The sequence below is a fragment of the Beta vulgaris genome, chromosome 5 (assembly GCF_026745355.1).
Source record: "Beta vulgaris subsp. vulgaris cultivar EL10 chromosome 5, EL10.2, whole genome shotgun sequence".
Lineage (NCBI taxonomy): Eukaryota > Viridiplantae > Streptophyta > Magnoliopsida > Caryophyllales > Amaranthaceae > Beta > Beta vulgaris.
Window position 1 is genome coordinate 66,980,730 of NC_079206.1, and position 17,005 is coordinate 66,997,734.

Consider the following 17,005-nt stretch of genomic DNA (forward strand, 5'->3'; position numbering starts at 1 on the left):
AATAATAATAATAATAATAATAATAATAATAATAATAATAATAATAATAATAATATACTATTTTTGTTATTAGTTATTTTTCGAAAATCACTTCATCTACAAAATTAATATTTCCCGATTTTATATAAACTCAAAATTATCTTTTGATTTCTAGCTAATAGATAAATTTTAAATACAATTTTCTTATCTTAAAAAAAAAACCTCCATATAAGTTTATTAATTAAGGGAGGTTTAGTTCCCTCTCAAAAGAAAAAGGGTGATTTTATAAATTGGTCATTTGCTTCCTTAAAGCCATATATATAAACTACTTATGTTAAGACAAAACCCTCTTATTAATAGCTTAACTCTTCTTTCTTCTTTGTTTACTTTACGTCTACAACAATGGAATACAGGCCATCATCACCTCGCAAGCTAAGTCTTCCATGGGGGAAATCGTCTCAGTAATCGCCATGAGGCCTGTGACTTTCTTCATCCTCTTGGTAAGAATTATTCTCTTGAATTTTACGATAAAAAATATATTTTTAGCTTCATAATTTTGCACCATGTATTATAAAGTTGAATAATTTAAAAATATAGACTTTCTTTTATAATTTTGATGGATACTCAATTTGTAGTAAAATATGGGATTTTCTTTTCGCGATTCTCGAGGCACAATTTGGATCATAAATATCTTGGATTTCATATTCATAAGTTTTTTCTTCAAAAAAAGTTTTTATTTTTATCATATTTCTTTTTACTTGCAACAATTTGACTTTCACGTTTGTCGATGTATAATTTCAACCATCAATAAATTTAATTACCGATAAATAAAAATTATAAAAAGTATACATATTCGGAAAATATACATTTAGAAGAATCTAACAAGATCCCACATGAATATATTTTTCCTTACCTATAAAAAATCACCAAACATAAACTAAGTAGAGTTGGTGAATAGTGTAAAAGTCAAACCGTTGCAAGTAAAAAGAAACGGAGGAAGTATAAATTTAAGAGGCAAATAGAATCCAATTAATACGTCCTCCATTCTAAAATAAGTGAGATAGTTCTATCAAAAAAACTTTCACATAAAAAAGTGAAGTGTTTTACTTATTTTAACGACGAAGGGAATTTATTTCATCGATTTCCCCCTATGGGCTAGGGTTCTTTTCCGTTTATTGGACTGTCCTTTTATTGAAATAAAAGAAAGGACGATTTTTTAATTTCAAATAATCATTAAGTGATTGAAGAGGATTATGTTCTTATGATTTGTAATTTAATAATTGTTTTGTTACTTGTTACATGCAGACGTTTGCAGTGCTTTTGCTTCCTAGTGTTGTCATCCCAATATGGTACCATATGATGAAAAAGATTGAGAAAAATGTGGAAATGGAAGCAAGTTATGCACATCATGAACTCATTACAAAAGTTCAAGATGTAGCAAAACTAATACTTCCCATTAATTCATCAGCCATCAATCTTGCAAATGTATTGGACACTAATATCGGTGACAAATTTTTATTTTCCGAAGTTCAAAATAAGGTCTGTAATGTTCCTTCCTCCTTTAAATGTAAATATTTTATATGACATTAGTTGTATATAATTCTATGAGTACGAAACTAGTGATACGCTTATTTTTTCTAAGGTCTCTTACATAAAAATGAGAAACGTTGAAAGTCGTATAGAAGGAATCAAGTAGTTATGGATATTTGATACGTAGAATTAGGTCATAGTTAACACATACACTACAAGGGGATCAGAAGACTCTTTTGTGACGGAAAAATCACAGTAGAATAATTTGTGTAGGCAATTTTACCACTGAAACTAAAAATATATCACTAGCCACCATTGAGAGGAAGGAAATCATTGAATGTTTTGCTTTCAAACTAATTACCTCTGATACTCATATCATTTTAATTCTCCTTATAGTGTCTCGCTTAATGTAAAACCCTAATCCAAACATGCTCTTAGTAGGATAATTTAACTTTACATCGCTTAATGTTGAATTCCCATGACTAATTTATTTCAAGAAATTTATTACTGTATAATATTAGTGTTTGATATATAGAAAAATAAACACTAATATTAGTTAATAATATAATAAAGGTACTAGTTCACAAAATCGTTTTTTAAAAAATTAGTTGGGTCTTTCTCTTTACACACCATGATTAGGTGTCACATGGTTAGTATATTGATAGGATATCTTAGATTTTGGAAAGTTATTGGAGAATAATTCATCATTTTTAGAAACAAATATTCTAAGGAAATTAGGAAACATATAAGGTATTTGAGATTACAAATCACATACTACTATTAACAATTTATTGGCTTAAAATAAATTATTATTGGTAAAAAGAAAAAAAAAATTGATTATCCATTCATTGTTAAAACTATATATGTGATTTCAGTGATTTGTAATCTCCATTACCTTATATATTTTCTAGTTGCCTTAGAATATTTGTTTCTAAAGTGATCAATTATTTTACAATAATTTTACAAATTCTAATAATTCCTATTGATATCGTAACTACTAAGGGACTGTTCTCTTCGGTATAAAACAGTTGAACTGAATCGAATTGAATTGAACTGTACTGAAATGAATAGTGATATGTAAGAGAAAAAGTATTATCCAGAGTTGAGCTAAATTGAATTGAACTGAACTAAATTGAATTGAAAATAAGCTAGGGAGAACAGACCTAACTATATGGTAACTAAGCTTGGTGTGTAAAGAAAATGACATGCTAATTTTTGAGAGCATATATTCACATTTGAACATACTACATTAGTACCTATGCGGTATTATCCTCGATTTTGAATTTTCGGTGATAACCCAAAAGTGAATCTTGTACTAGAAAATTGGAAACCAAAAAGTAATAACAAAAGGGCTTTAGCTTTCATGGTGTATTTTGAATTAATATTGCTTGTTTGGATTTTTTTTTTTTTAGTAAAGGAAGGAATAAGAAAGAAAGAAAAGAGGAAAAAATAGAAAGGAAACAAAAGAAATTAAAATTAAATTTTTTAATGTTTCGTTTAATGGGAGAAAAGGAAAACAAGGTTTTATATGTTTGTTTAGGTAATTCGAACTCTATTTTTATCTACTTTTGACTTCTACACTTGTTAACACAGAATATTAACCATTATAATCTTTATTTATGTACAAATAAAGATTATGAAATGTTAATGTATGAAAATATATATCGAGACAAATCTAAAAAGATCTCACATGAATATATATTTCCTTTTGTATAAATCGCAAACGATGATCAACACAAATTCTGTGAATAGTGTCGAAATACAAAGTGCGTAGATTAAAAAGAAAGAAAGGAAGTAGTAAAGAAAAAAAGGATGGAGGGAAATGATTTTTGTGATGAAATAAATCACACACTTTCTAATTTCTATTTACTCCCAAATTCCTCCAATTTCGGGAGGAAAGAAAATTGACAAAATCATAAGATTCTCTTTCCATCACTTTATTTCCTTTCCTATGAAATCCCATGTATTTTTTAGAACCAAACACATAAAATACCTCTAATTCCTTTCTCTTCTTTTCTTTTCCAATCGATTGCCTCCCAAGGGTTAACGTAGAGTGTATAAGCTTTAAATTAGTAGGGCTTGTAGTTTAGATAGATGAATTAAAATTTAAATAATTATGTATTCTATTTTTTTTTATTATATGTTCTATGATTATTAATTGTTATAAACTCCTTACATTAGTTAATTGAAAATGCAATTACTTATGTATTATCGAACAATGATCAAGTAATTTTTTTTTTCAACTAAGAGCTTTAAACTGTTTTAGGTGGCCCCGGTCTTATTTGATGCACAATTAATCATGCCTCGTATAACCCAAGCTTCATATATTGGTTTGGATGGCCTATTCTTTTCATACATCAAAGTTGGTGATCAAATAATTGCAACATACTCTAACTCGACTTTTCCAAATAATCTTGATCATTACACTTGGTATACTCAACTTGTGAATTCTAACAACGGAAAATTATATGGAGAAGCCAGGATCACAAAATCCTACAATGTAGTAAGCGAGACATGGTTTAAACAAGCAATGGCTAGCCCAAGTGGTTATGTTTCATTAGGGTTTCAATGGAGTACTAGTGATGGAAATGAAGGCTCGAGTTTATTCTTAGACACCGCGAGACTAGGGGGAAAAGGAGCAATTTCTCTAGGGTTTTCTATTATAGGCATGACCGATTTTTTATCTAGTCTAAATCTTTTGGGTGCAAGCTTGTACATGGCAACTCTTGGTGATGGCAAGGTACTAATGGAAGGTAACAAAGAGGCCAACATAAAGATAGATGGTGACAAAGCTTTGATTCAAGGTAGTAGCACCAAAGGTTATGTTGGTGAAGTTCCATGTAAAACCAACAATGATGTTACAAATGTTGATGGTACAATCTTGGAAATTGGAGGAGCCAATTTCATTTTCTATTGCTCAATAATAGATATATCCACTATGCCTTTGGTATGTTCTCTTGTTTCATAATCTATTATTTTTTTCGAGTCAAATCATCCATTTATCATAATATAATCCTAAATTATATTTAACTTTTTTCCGTTTAGAGTAACATAATTGGTGTATTTTTTTGACAAAAAAAAATCTTAGGTGGTGTTTATTTAAATAATGTTTCAACAATCTATACTTTTTTAAAATTATTTTTCCCCAAAAATTTCTCCATTACATTAAGAAAATTTTGAGAGATTATCATTGTAATGTAGTTTTAATGTTGATTTTATGACTTTTAAAGTCATATGATATATTTTGTATAGTGAGCTAAATTTAATCATATTTATACTAAATTACTAATCATAATAATTTTGTAAACCGACAACAAAAACTTAAGGACCCGTTCATTATCGTTTTTTGTTTTTTAGTTTTCAGTTTTTTTGAAAACTAAAAACCAAAAATCACTTTTTAGTTGTCAGTTTTCAAAATCATCATGTTCCCAATAAATTTTGATTAACTTTTTATTCATTATAGGACATATATCATATGACTTTGAAAATCAAAAAATCAAAAAACAGAAAACCACATAAATACCGAACGGGTCTAAGAAATTACTTTTTATAGTTTCACAAACATGTACTATTTAGTTTTCAGAATTAGTTAAAAGTGAAATAGAATATGATATCAAAGAAACAAAATCTTCCTTTTGCGCAAGAGCAATCAATTTCTTTGTTAGAATAATATTGACATCATTACATTATGTTGTAATCCTATTGATTATATTGTGATGTGATTATATTATTTTGGTAGACTAGTCTTAAAAGTGGTACTATTTTAATCTTCTATGTATATACTCTTATGTTCTTTTTGTAGGCATATGTGTTGACTATTCCAAACAAGGGACTAGTTAGCCATGTTCATAGTCACACAAAGTTGGCATTGTTACTTCTAATCCTAATGATGGTTGCAATGGTGATCTCCGTCTTTGCGTTTGTGGCCTTGATCGTTCGGGCGGCGCGGCGGGAGGTGCACCTATGTGCGGCGTACATGCGAGAAATGGAGAAAACTGCGCAAGCTGAGAGAAAGAGCATGAAGCAAAGCTTAGCTTTTGCAAGTGCTAACCATGATGTTCGTGGCTATTTAGCTTGCATTAAGGGCTTAATTGATCTCTCTTCTAATGATATTGCTCCTTCTGATGAAATTGCTTCTAACTTGAGAAAGATTGGTACTTGTGCCGAGGACCTTTTAGGTAATTATATATACTCCCTTCGTTCTTCGATAATTTAAAGATAATCTTGTTACGATCAATTTTACAAGATAAAACACCTAAAGTATGGATTATCGGATAATATGACTACAACAAGGTACAAATAATGGATTTCTTTCTTTTTGACCCTTTAAGATGAGGGAACAGTGTTGTAGGTCGCTTTGCATGTTTTGTTAGAGAAGTCTAACTTTAATAATTAGTATTTTTTATTATTCGTTGTCCATCCTCAAATAGTTATTTTATATGACTTTCACATATTTTGTTGTACTACTTTAACTATTAATATCTTAAATATATATATTAGAGAAAATTAATGTATTGAAATTAGAAATTCAAATAAACCTTGTAAGAGTTGAGTCATAATATATTGATATTAATATTGGTGAAAGTTCATCGTCTAAGATTATAAGAACTGATTGTAAATTAAAAAAACAAGTAAAATACCTACTTGAGAACATAGTGAGTATATTACTCCTTTTTTTAAAAAATAGCGAGTATATTACTAGTAAACCTTATCAAAATTGCAAATATCAAAATTGCAAATTTAAATGAATCTTATAAGAGCTTATAAGTCATAATATCTTGATACACATATTGGTCAAAGACTTGTAAATTTGACCTAAGAACTAATATAGGACACCTTTTTGTGGACAACATTTTATTAAAATTTACTCAAATTTGATACTCCCTTTGCTTCATTTTAATTGTTACACATTGACATTTTACACTATTCACAAATTGCACTTTGACCCTCGTTTGTGATTTATACGTGAATAAATACATACTCACGTGGGATCTTGTTAAATTCGTCTTAGTATATATTTTATTAATATGTACTTTTTATAATTTTTACAAATACAAAACTAGAGATATATATCGTCAAAGTTTTGCAATGACATGCGTGAAAAGTACAAGTGTAACAATTAAAATGAAACGGATGGAGTAATTCATAACAATACCTTATATATCTTTTGATTGTTGAAAAATGCAGCATTAGTGAACTCCATTCTAGATTTTAGCAAGATTGAAGCAGGCAAAATGCAATTGGAGGATAAAGAATTCAACTTAGCACAACTTCTTGAAGATATAGCTGATTTACATCACCCAGTTGCAATGAAAAGAGGAGTAGAACTTATATTAGACCCTTATGATGGTTCTATCTTAAAGTTCTCCCAAGTGAGAGGTGACCGTGGCAAGCTCAAGCAGATACTAAGCAACTTGCTAAGCAATGCTGTCAAGTTCACTTCAAAAGGGTACATTTGTATTAGATGTAATGCAAGGAAGCCGAGTTTGGAGAACTCGATTATTGCTTCAAACAAGAACAACCTCTTAAACAGGTTAGGCGAAATGTTATATGAGACAGTCTCAAAATAACTTTTTATAAGGTGACACTTAAAATTTATGTATTTCAATAAATTAGTGTACGAGATGATCTCACTCAAGACTTGCTCAACAGGTTATCGCGCTTCTTTCATAAAAATAAGCGCGCATATAATGATCTTGAAGAGATGAAGACTATCAAGCAAGATCCTAGTTGCATGGAGTTTGAGTTTGAAGTAGAAGATACTGGTCCTGGGATCCCTAGAGATAAACGTCGTTCGATTTTTGAGAACTTTGTTCAAGTTAAAGAAACCTCTGCTGGGCATGTTGGTACTGGTTTGGGACTTGGCATTGTCCAATCTTTGGTATGTATGCCTTGAATCAATACTAAAGCTCATTATGAAGATTAAAAATTAAGATACTTATGTACAAGTGTGGAGAATAATTGTGTTAACCTGATTAGGTTAACCCTGTCATTTAATATATATATATATATATAGTGTTTACAATACAGACCTACGACTAGTAAAAGACCATACTATCCTTTTACATGCAATGTTACTCTAATAACTTATTTGGCTCAATAAGTTTGACAATAATGTTAGCACGCTAATGACATCTATAAATACATGTTCTACAGGTTAGATTGATGGGGGGAGACATAGAAATTGTGGACAAAGCCAACTGTGAGAATGGGACATGCTTCAAATTCAACATCTTCTTAATAGTACAAGAGGAGTTGTTAGATAATTCAAGGCAAGAAATAACAGAGCATACTAGGGACATAAATTCGAGCACGGGGCTAAGCACTTGTGTTCGTAGCCCACGAGGCGAAAGGTCTCTAGTGATTCTCTTGATCAAGAATGATGCACGAAGACAAATGGTGTATAGGTACATGGAGAGCCTAGGAATAAACTTGAAGGTGTTAAGCCAATGTAAACAACTATCTTGGACTTTAAAGAAGATCAAATCTAAGCTCATTGAGCCTCAATGTTATAACAACTCTTCGTCTGGGAGGTCCGACTTAAGCCCACCTCGCGGAACCTACTTGAGTAGTAGCTCCGATCATTGTTGTCGAGGTGGGTCTAAATCACTCCCCCTCAATATGATGGATGGATCAGATGTGGCTTTACCAGTGTACAAACGGTCTAGTATTCGAGGACAAATGAAGTGTATACTACTTGTATTAGACTGTAATGCAGGGGATGACTTTCTGAAACTTCAGAGATCAGTATCTGAGTTTAGGAAAGACCTTTACATGACATGTATTAAGGTTGTTTGGCTCGAAAGACCGGACACTCGTAGGGCACACTTCCAAGGTCTACAAGATGAGAGTCTTCCTTCGACTGATCTAATCATATCGGAGCCTCTTCATGGGTCGCGTTTGGCAAGGATCATAAGGCTTCTTCCTGAGTTTGGGGGTGATTCTGTAAGATCCAACACTAGCATGACAGTTTTACTAAGCAATAACAGTACACAGTCAGAAACTGAAGAAGAATTTGGGCAGTCTAGTGATGGGGAGATTAAGCCATCATCAACTAGGAAGAGAAACTTGAATTTCAGTAGTATTTGTAGTGATGTTCATGCTCAGGAGCAAGAAGTCCCTAGAGTTGTGAGGAGCTCAAGCAGTGATAAGTCCACATCGATAACAAAGATCACTCGAAAAGGAGAAATAGAAGAGGTTTCGAGGTAATGTATATTTATCTTTTAGCGAGTCTCTTGTCAGACCTAGGGGTGAAAGTTCGGTGTGCGGTTTGGATTAGGGCCTAATCCAATCCGATCCGAATGAAATTTGGATTTCAATTTTTCAATCCGAATCCAAACCAATTAGGGTTTGAATCCGATCCAATCTAATCCGAAATTTCATACTTTAGATTGGATCCGATCCGAAAATCCGATTTTTTTTTAAAACTCTAGTTTTTCGATGAAATAAATTAAGCACAACAACAGCCTACTAGATTTAGGAAATAATGAATTAAGTGTAGTTAGTGTTTTAGGGGAAAGATTGAAGTGATATGTGTATTGGGCTATGGAGTAGGTTTTTTATAATAAAAAATCAGTTAAGCACTTAAACCCAATCCAGATACATAATACAAGGCATATTACTATTCGGTTATATTGGATTTTTGGATCCAATTACCCTCAATCCAATCCGATCCGAATCCGAATAACTTTCACCCCTAGTCAGACCGTCTAAACTAGTATAATCATAAAAATTAAAAATAACACTTCCCCTTCTAAAACAATGAACTATTTTGCGCTCACTAATATATTATCTTAATCCACGTCAATCAATAATGGTCAAGCTGTGTGATACAAGAATTTGCGTTCACCTTTATTTTCAGTAAAATCTTGTTTACTATTACTCCTTTTACAAAAAATTACTCTATTTTTTTTCTAGCAGGAATGCAGAGGTGAAGAAATCTTCCTTAGAGGGGCTGAAAATATTGATTGTTGAAGACCATTTGTTACAAAGAAAACTGGCTGAAGCATGTGTGAGTCGTTTAGGTGCTGAAACTCAGACATGTGGAAATGGCAAAGAAGCCCTTGAGGTGGTCTGCAAAGCTTTAAGTAAGCTACCAAGTGAAGGAATTTCTAGGTTTCCATATGATTGTATAATCATGGATTGTCAGGTAAGTTAATCATAGACTTTGTGATCTTTCACCTTATAATTAAAGTTTCTAATAGGGTTTATCTCAAGTTATGTATGAAAAGATTTAACACAATCACATTGTTAATATAAATTAGTAAGTGCACACGTCCGTATGGCGAGGAAGGTGCGCACAATAAACATTAAGCACTAGGTTATGACTTATGAACATAAAGCCCAATATCAATGAGCACATACTAACAGAGATGTACATATGTGCATTTGGTTTGCTAGCCATTACATATGTTCTTTTGACTTGTTATTCATGTACATTTGACTTGTTAGTCATTTATATGTGCGCACCTTAGCTTCTTCACCATATAGACGTGTGCACCATCTACGGATTGCATAAAAGTTTGTAGTGTACTGAGCTAGACAGTCTAACAAGAGACCAGCTGATGATTTTTTTTATCCACAGATGCCAGTAATGAATGGCTTCGAAGCAACAATGAGAATCCGCGAAGAGGAGAAGAAGTACGGCCTACACATTCCGATCATTGCACTGACAGCACATGAAGTAGACGGAGAAGAAAGCAAGAAAATTGCTGAGGCTGGAATGGATCGCCATATGACAAAGCCACTTCAGACTGAGGAGCTCCTGAAACTGAAACAAAGTTTGTTCTAAAACTAAAGAGTTAGATGTAACTTCTTTAATTGGGAACTATACACCATTGATACGAAGTTACGAACTATTCATGCTGTAACTTATGTATTAGTAGGTCTCAAGGAAATTGTACTTGCAATAATGTGTACATATGGGTGAGCAACAGGTGGGTGATAGCCTAGTAGTATTGGTATCACCTCCGATCCCAGAGTTTCTGGGATCGAGTCTCACCCCATGCAAAGAGGGATCCTCAATTCCCCCCTGCATGTGACTTCATCTTACCTTATCAACAAAAAAAATGTACATATAGGTTATATATTCTACAGTATGAGTTTAAGCAATGTACTAATTCTGAGATCTTGGTAATTAAGTTCCAAATTCTAATGTGCATATACATGTATCTCCATCTAAAACTCTCAAACTCCGCAACCACCACTACCAGCGGTACCCTCTGCCACAACCGCGCACCATGTTTCACCTCTCAATGGCCACCACCACCTGCAGCATCACTTGTTGGCCGAAGTTCATTTTTGTTATGAACTCAATGAATGAAGATAATATGATAATACCTAGAGATGGTTTTCTTATAAAAGTCAATTTGAAATCCATAGTTTTCTTATACGAAAGTTTTCCAATGTTAACCGAATTTCACCATAAGAACTCAAACCCACAAAGAAGGAAAAGAAGATGAAAATTGAGTCCCTTATGGAGCTTACTATCACGAATTTGAAACCCGTTTTCCCTTTGAAAATTCTCATTGATATCCCCGTGTTTTATCAATTTATATTTGGTAACCAAGACATCTATATAAATATATTAAAAAGCTTTCCTGTCAAAAAAACATTGTCACATCACACTCTTCTCGAGCTTAATATTACAAAGTAAAATACGATAAAGTCTCATAATTATATGTAATTATAAAAACATGTAGAAAAGCTTATTATAATAACATTTGCTTACCCAAATTCCATTGAAGTCGTTATTTTTATCTCGAATTTCTTAATTTTTTTTAAAAAAAACTTATCATACCATAATGTCCATTTTCCTATTTCATACCAGACAAAATATTACGAAAGCTGATAGAATCAATTATGAAATTTATGAATAATGTATTTGGTAATTGTAATTGATTACTGATCCGGAACATCACCCGGGGTAAAATACTAGTTTATTTATTTCATACATTGTCCCTGCGTTATAGTATTTTCCACGCCATGACATTAATGATGAAAGCAAACCGAGATTCAAGAAGGTGAGGAAAACATCATAGCAAATCAAGAATATAACCAACTGAAAATACAATTGATAATACAGAATGAAGACAAAAAGAAACGAACACACTGCTACTTTCGCCATTTAAATTGTATCAACTCACATTGGTAATTTAGTAACAATTGTATGGAATAATGAAAGCAATAAGCAAAATTTGGGTGCATGTATTGGCATGCACAAACAAGATAACTAGCCTATCAAAATACTATTTACTACTAGTGAAGTGAATACCGGCCTGATTAAATACCGATAATAAGTGTATGAACTCGTTTTGAGTGAGCTTGGATGATCTTTTATCAGCATAATCATACTGCTTTAACACACCGATAACCTTAGCTTTAAAATCAGAATCATTCGCCGGTGCCTCATTATCCGAGTCTCCATCTGAACCTTCAACCTCCATTTTATCTTCATCAGCTGTTCCATTCTCCAAATCCATATTCTGATCCTCGTTTTCATCGAGAAAAGCTCTTTGGTCATCTTTCTCATCGGCTAAGATAGACATGTCAATTGCATCCGAATCATTCTTTAGTTGCCCTAATGACTCTAAGGTCTTGTAGTTCTTCTCTAATATTTCAAGAGCCTTCTTTTGACCAAAAATTGATCCAAGAGTTTTGTTCTTTCGGCTGAAACATAGTGAGAGCATCCCATTCCACTCCTTCAGTTTTCCGGCTGGTATAGGAAGAGGTTTTCTAGGTTCAATACGAACGACTGAGGAGTCGACCTTAGGTGGGGGGCGGAAATTGTTTTTCCCAACTTTAAGTAGATGGAAAACACGAGCAAGGAGCTGAGTGTTGACTGAGAGACGGCAGTAAAGTTTGTCACCTGGTTGAGCAACCAGCCTCATTGCGAATTCTCTTTGGAACATTATGATTGCACATCTGAAGTTTTGCCTTTGATTGATATCGAGCAACTTGAACACAAGAGGAGAAGATATTTGGTAAGGGATGTTGGCAACGCAAATATCAAAAAATGGGAGTTCACACTTGAGAACATCTCCTTGTATAACCTGTTAAATCAAGAAGGCGAGGATATTAATATGCCATATAGAAGAACATCACTAAACTAGTTTTATACATAGTATAATTCTATCAGGAAGATGGCATCTTTCAATTTGAGATCCAACAATCAGCACACGATAAAAAAAAGAACAGGGGAACAGAACAAACACGTGAGCAATATCTACAACAGTAAGTTCAGTAACTACCAGAGTTTATAGCTATGCTTTATTCCAGGGAAAGTTAAGAGCAAGACCCAATAGTCTACTCTTTGCCTGTTCGGCAATCAAAGCTGCATGATTCAACACATTAAACATTGCATTGCCAAGTGGATTGCTGGGATTCCCATTTGTGCATGAAAGAGTGTCTTACTTTGAGAAACTAGTTATAATACGTATAAAAGGTTAATAGGGTATTCCTATTGTTGAATTTAAACTTGCTCCGAGAACGAGTGTGATATATTTGATCTTTAATTGGGTATTCCTATTGTTGAATTTAAACTGAGTTAGGAGTCGACCTTAAATGGGGAGCAGAAATTGTTCTTCCCAACAATACCATACAAGAAATTGAAGTGTGATCTATTTGATATTTAGAACTTTATAGCAGCATGCCTAATGCCAGACTAGATAATATGACTTTGATCCCTACTTCCTTGCTCCTTCAAGCTAGTAGAGCACGAACTACCATTTGTACAATCAACTTCTTTACTTAAATTTCAATTTCTTCTAACAGAAATACATGGACATTCATCCACCACCTCAGCACTCCCAAATTCCTCCGAGTCCACTCTCCCATAAGCAAATCATAGACAAACCTAAGCTCAAACCAGTCCATAACACCAAAACACCAAATGAACCGATAATTTATCAACATGAAGCACTATAACCACTAGAATTAAGTTCTTATTGCAATCCTCTTCAGCTGTACACAGAATTGCCAAAAGCAAAGAATTGAAGTGCCTAAATTTCACCAAAGACTGAAACTTATACAAGTATATCACTTCAAATTTCAATGGATCTGCAATAATAGTAGCAAAAACTACTACTACACTTCATGGATTTAACCTAGACATCATAACACAACCGAAATCGATATAACACGAAACTAACCGAAAAATCAACGAAAATCGACCACGATTCAATCAAATTGTCATATTATCCAATCGTCCTACATTCTACATGGTTTTTAACATGTCAGCTTCACTTTAACCTAGACACTATAACAGAACTGAAATCGATACGACAAGAAATTACTCAACCAAAATATCAACCCAAAGTCGACCCCAATTCGATCATATCATCATATTATCCAATCAACCTACACTTCACAAAATTCCCACTTCCCCTTATTTCTTCAATTAACCTGATTACAAGTTTACAACTGTAACCACTACACAAAAACAAACTTAAAATTTCAAGCCCTAATTTAAAAACCCCATCAATTCCAGAACAAATAATCACAAGATTCAAACTTTAATTAGACATTGAAAAATAAAATCAAATCAAATTAGATAAAAATCAAACCTCAAGACGATTAGAAAAGGGAGTTCCTTGAAAACGGCGTTTAAGTTCAAGAACCATACGTGGGTCGACCTCAACAGCAACAACTTTTTTACCAGCTTCCAGAAGTTTCTTAGTAAGATTACCAGTACCTGGACCAATTTCCAGAATTACATCAGTGGGTTTAATTCCAGCTTTTTGAACAATTGATTCAACTAACATTGGATTCTTCAAAATATGTTGTCCTTTTGATTTGTGGAATGGAATTCCTCCTTGAAAATGGTTGCTAGCTTTTTGTTTCTCTTTCCTGATTTTTCCTCCCGCCATTTTTGTTCGCTGAAAAAAAGCTTGAGAAATTAATTTCAGAGAGAAAGACGAAGATTTGGGGAAAGAGAGAGAAAATTCGAGGGTTAGGGTTTTGTAAGGGTATATGGGATTTAGATGGTTGGGCTATTATTTAAGTTGTGATGGCTTGATTTGTAACAATCTTGGGCCGTGGCTAAATCTTCTAGTGTTTCGTTTTGGTGCTATGGATAAGCTATGCTAATGTTTAAGTTTTATCAATAAGTTCTAATGTTTAAGAGTTTGTTCTCTTCGGCATAAAACAACTGAATTGAACTGCATTAAACTGAATTGAATTGAATTGAACGGAGTTGTACTGAACTGAAATGAATAGTGATATGTGAGAGTAGAAGTATTGTTCATAGTTGAACTGAACTGAATTGATCTGAACTGAACTGAATTGAATTGAACTAAACTGAATTGAACTGAACTGAAAATAAGCTGGAGAGAACATGCCCTAAGTTGTACTATTAGAGTGGTACTCCCTCTGTTTTTTTTATCGTTTTCTCTTAGAATCTTGACACTATTTATAATTTCAGTTGATTTTATAAGAGACTGTCTAGTTTTAGTTTAAAATTAGGCATGGCCCAAGCCCAATATAAAGAAGAGAACATGCCACTTTTTTTAATATAGTGCTAGTTTAATCTATTTCATAACCAGTTTAATCTATTCAGAAGTGACATTCTCTAACCTTTTTAGTGACTAGTTTAATTCATTCGGTAAGACTACCGAGTTATTTTTTTTGGAATTGTCTATTGTAGTTTGAGAATCAAGAAAATAAAGGAAGGAGAAGAGAAGGGATGGCGAGGATGTTGCTGGGTTAGTGTGAAATGGAATATGCTTGTCAGAAAAATTCAGTATTGGGTTTGTCTAATTTTATGTTAAAATTAGACCACCTATTATAATAATTTGTGTTCATATTTAGGGTCCGTTCTCCCCAACTTTTTTCCGTTCAGTTCAATTCAGTTCAGCTCTGGACAATACTTTTACTCTCACATATCACTATTCATTTCAGTTTAGTTCAATTCAGTTCAGCTGTTTTATGCCGAAGAGAACAAACCCTTAGAGAGAATCTTCTCAATTTTTGTCAATTTATAAGAAAAAATATAGTCATGTGGGGTCTTGTTGATTCGTCTCAATTAGTACATTATTAATATTCAATCGCTATAATTTTTACTAATATACAATAAAAGATATTTAAGCTTAAAGATGTATATTGGGAGATGTGCACAGGAAAGTGAGAAAGATAAAAAAACATTAAGCAACTAATACAAGTAGTTGAGTACTATCAAAAAAACATTCTTATGAATTGAACAAAATTGAGAAGATTCCCTCTAAGTATAAATAGTGTCAAGATTTTAAGTGAGAACGATAAAAAAAAAAAAATACCAAAAAAAGCTTAAAAGTAAGCATTAAGCAACTAATATAAGTAGTTAAGTACTATAATTAAGCTCTTAAAAACTCCTAATCTAAAACATAAATAAAATGCTTACTTCTACAACTCAAAGATTTTAACAAGTATGATAAACCTTTCTCTACTTTACTATTACTAGTACTACTATTTCTTGCTAACATCTCCAATGATTTTGGGTCAATCTTGCTTTGTCTACACTTCATATCAGCTGACTCCATTTTGTTTGGAACACCAAATCTCTGCAATCCAAACATGAAGAAACGCCACTTAAATTTTGATGCATTAACTCTTTTTTTGGAAGAAGAATAACGACGTTTGATCCTACTTAATATAAAGTGCCTACATTTTCTACGTTTGGAGCCTATATTCTGATGATGATCTTTGTACGTTGGTGTTTTCTTACTCGAAATCGACGTACCACAGGAGACAATGTGATCGATTTTCGAGTTAAATTCGAGTGGAGAATGTGGTGTGAAGAACTCGAAGGAATCGTTAGAAGTCTCATTTGAAGAATTGGTTAGTGAAATATCAGAGGAATCATCTGTGTAAATTGGAAGATCACATAGGGAGAGTACGTCATCTTCTTCTGTTATAGGTAACATAGGGTCTAGGGATGTCAGTGGGGCGGGATTGTGATCTATACGCCTTCCTATATCAGGAATAACCTGCAAGGAAAGTTCTCTTGGGGATGTTTTGAACTCGGGTAATATGGGATCTAGGGATGTCAGTGGGGCAGGATTGGGATCTATACGCCTTCCTATATCAGGAACAACCTGCAAGGGAAGTTCTCTTGGAGATGTTTCAAACTCGGGTAACATGGGATCTAGGGATATCAGTGGGACGGAATTAGGATCTACACGCCTTCCTATATCAGGAATAACCTGCAAGGGAAGTTCCCTAGGGAATGTTTCGAACTCAGGTCTAAGCCATGGAAGGGAAGCTAAGCACCATTGAGTTGTTGTAGCTTCTTTTGTTTCTACATCTTGTTGTTGTGTATGGTGTTTCAAGTCTTTAAGTGAAAACATTGGAATAATAATGTTATGAATCAAAAGAGAACTTAAGGTTTTATTGAAACCAATGCAAAAAATGTTTGGTTGTGTTATAAGGATAGAATTAAAAGCAATTTATATGAAAAAAATGTGGTTGTGTTTTTTCTTGTATTTTTACTTGGTTGTTGGTCTTTCAATTTGACCGATGCTCT

The 17,005-nt window shown here is 33.0% G+C and overlaps 2 protein-coding genes across 2 annotated transcripts; one reads left to right on the forward strand and one right to left on the reverse strand.

Moving 5' to 3' along the window:
* Window positions 1-422: 422 nt before the first annotated feature.
* LOC104894849 (histidine kinase CKI1) lies at window positions 423-10,520 on the forward strand. The gene is made up of 9 exons (XM_057394827.1): window positions 423-479; window positions 1,285-1,518; window positions 3,776-4,456; window positions 5,312-5,687; window positions 6,697-7,042; window positions 7,162-7,390; window positions 7,666-8,714; window positions 9,430-9,658; window positions 10,055-10,520. The coding sequence occupies exons 1-9, from the start codon at window positions 423-425 to the stop codon at window positions 10,298-10,300; spliced, it is 3,447 nt and encodes a 1,148-aa protein (XP_057250810.1). The 3' UTR covers window positions 10,301-10,520.
* A 1,087-nt stretch (window positions 10,521-11,607) lies between these two features.
* On the reverse strand, window positions 11,608-14,489 carry LOC104894758 (ribosomal RNA small subunit methyltransferase). Its single transcript, XM_010681066.4, has 2 exons — window positions 14,073-14,489; window positions 11,608-12,560 (listed from the first exon to the last, which is right to left on the reverse strand). The coding sequence occupies exons 1-2, from the start codon at window positions 14,373-14,375 to the stop codon at window positions 11,757-11,759; spliced, it is 1,107 nt and encodes a 368-aa protein (XP_010679368.2). The 5' UTR covers window positions 14,376-14,489; the 3' UTR covers window positions 11,608-11,756.
* Between the last annotated feature and the right edge of the window lie 2,516 nt (window positions 14,490-17,005).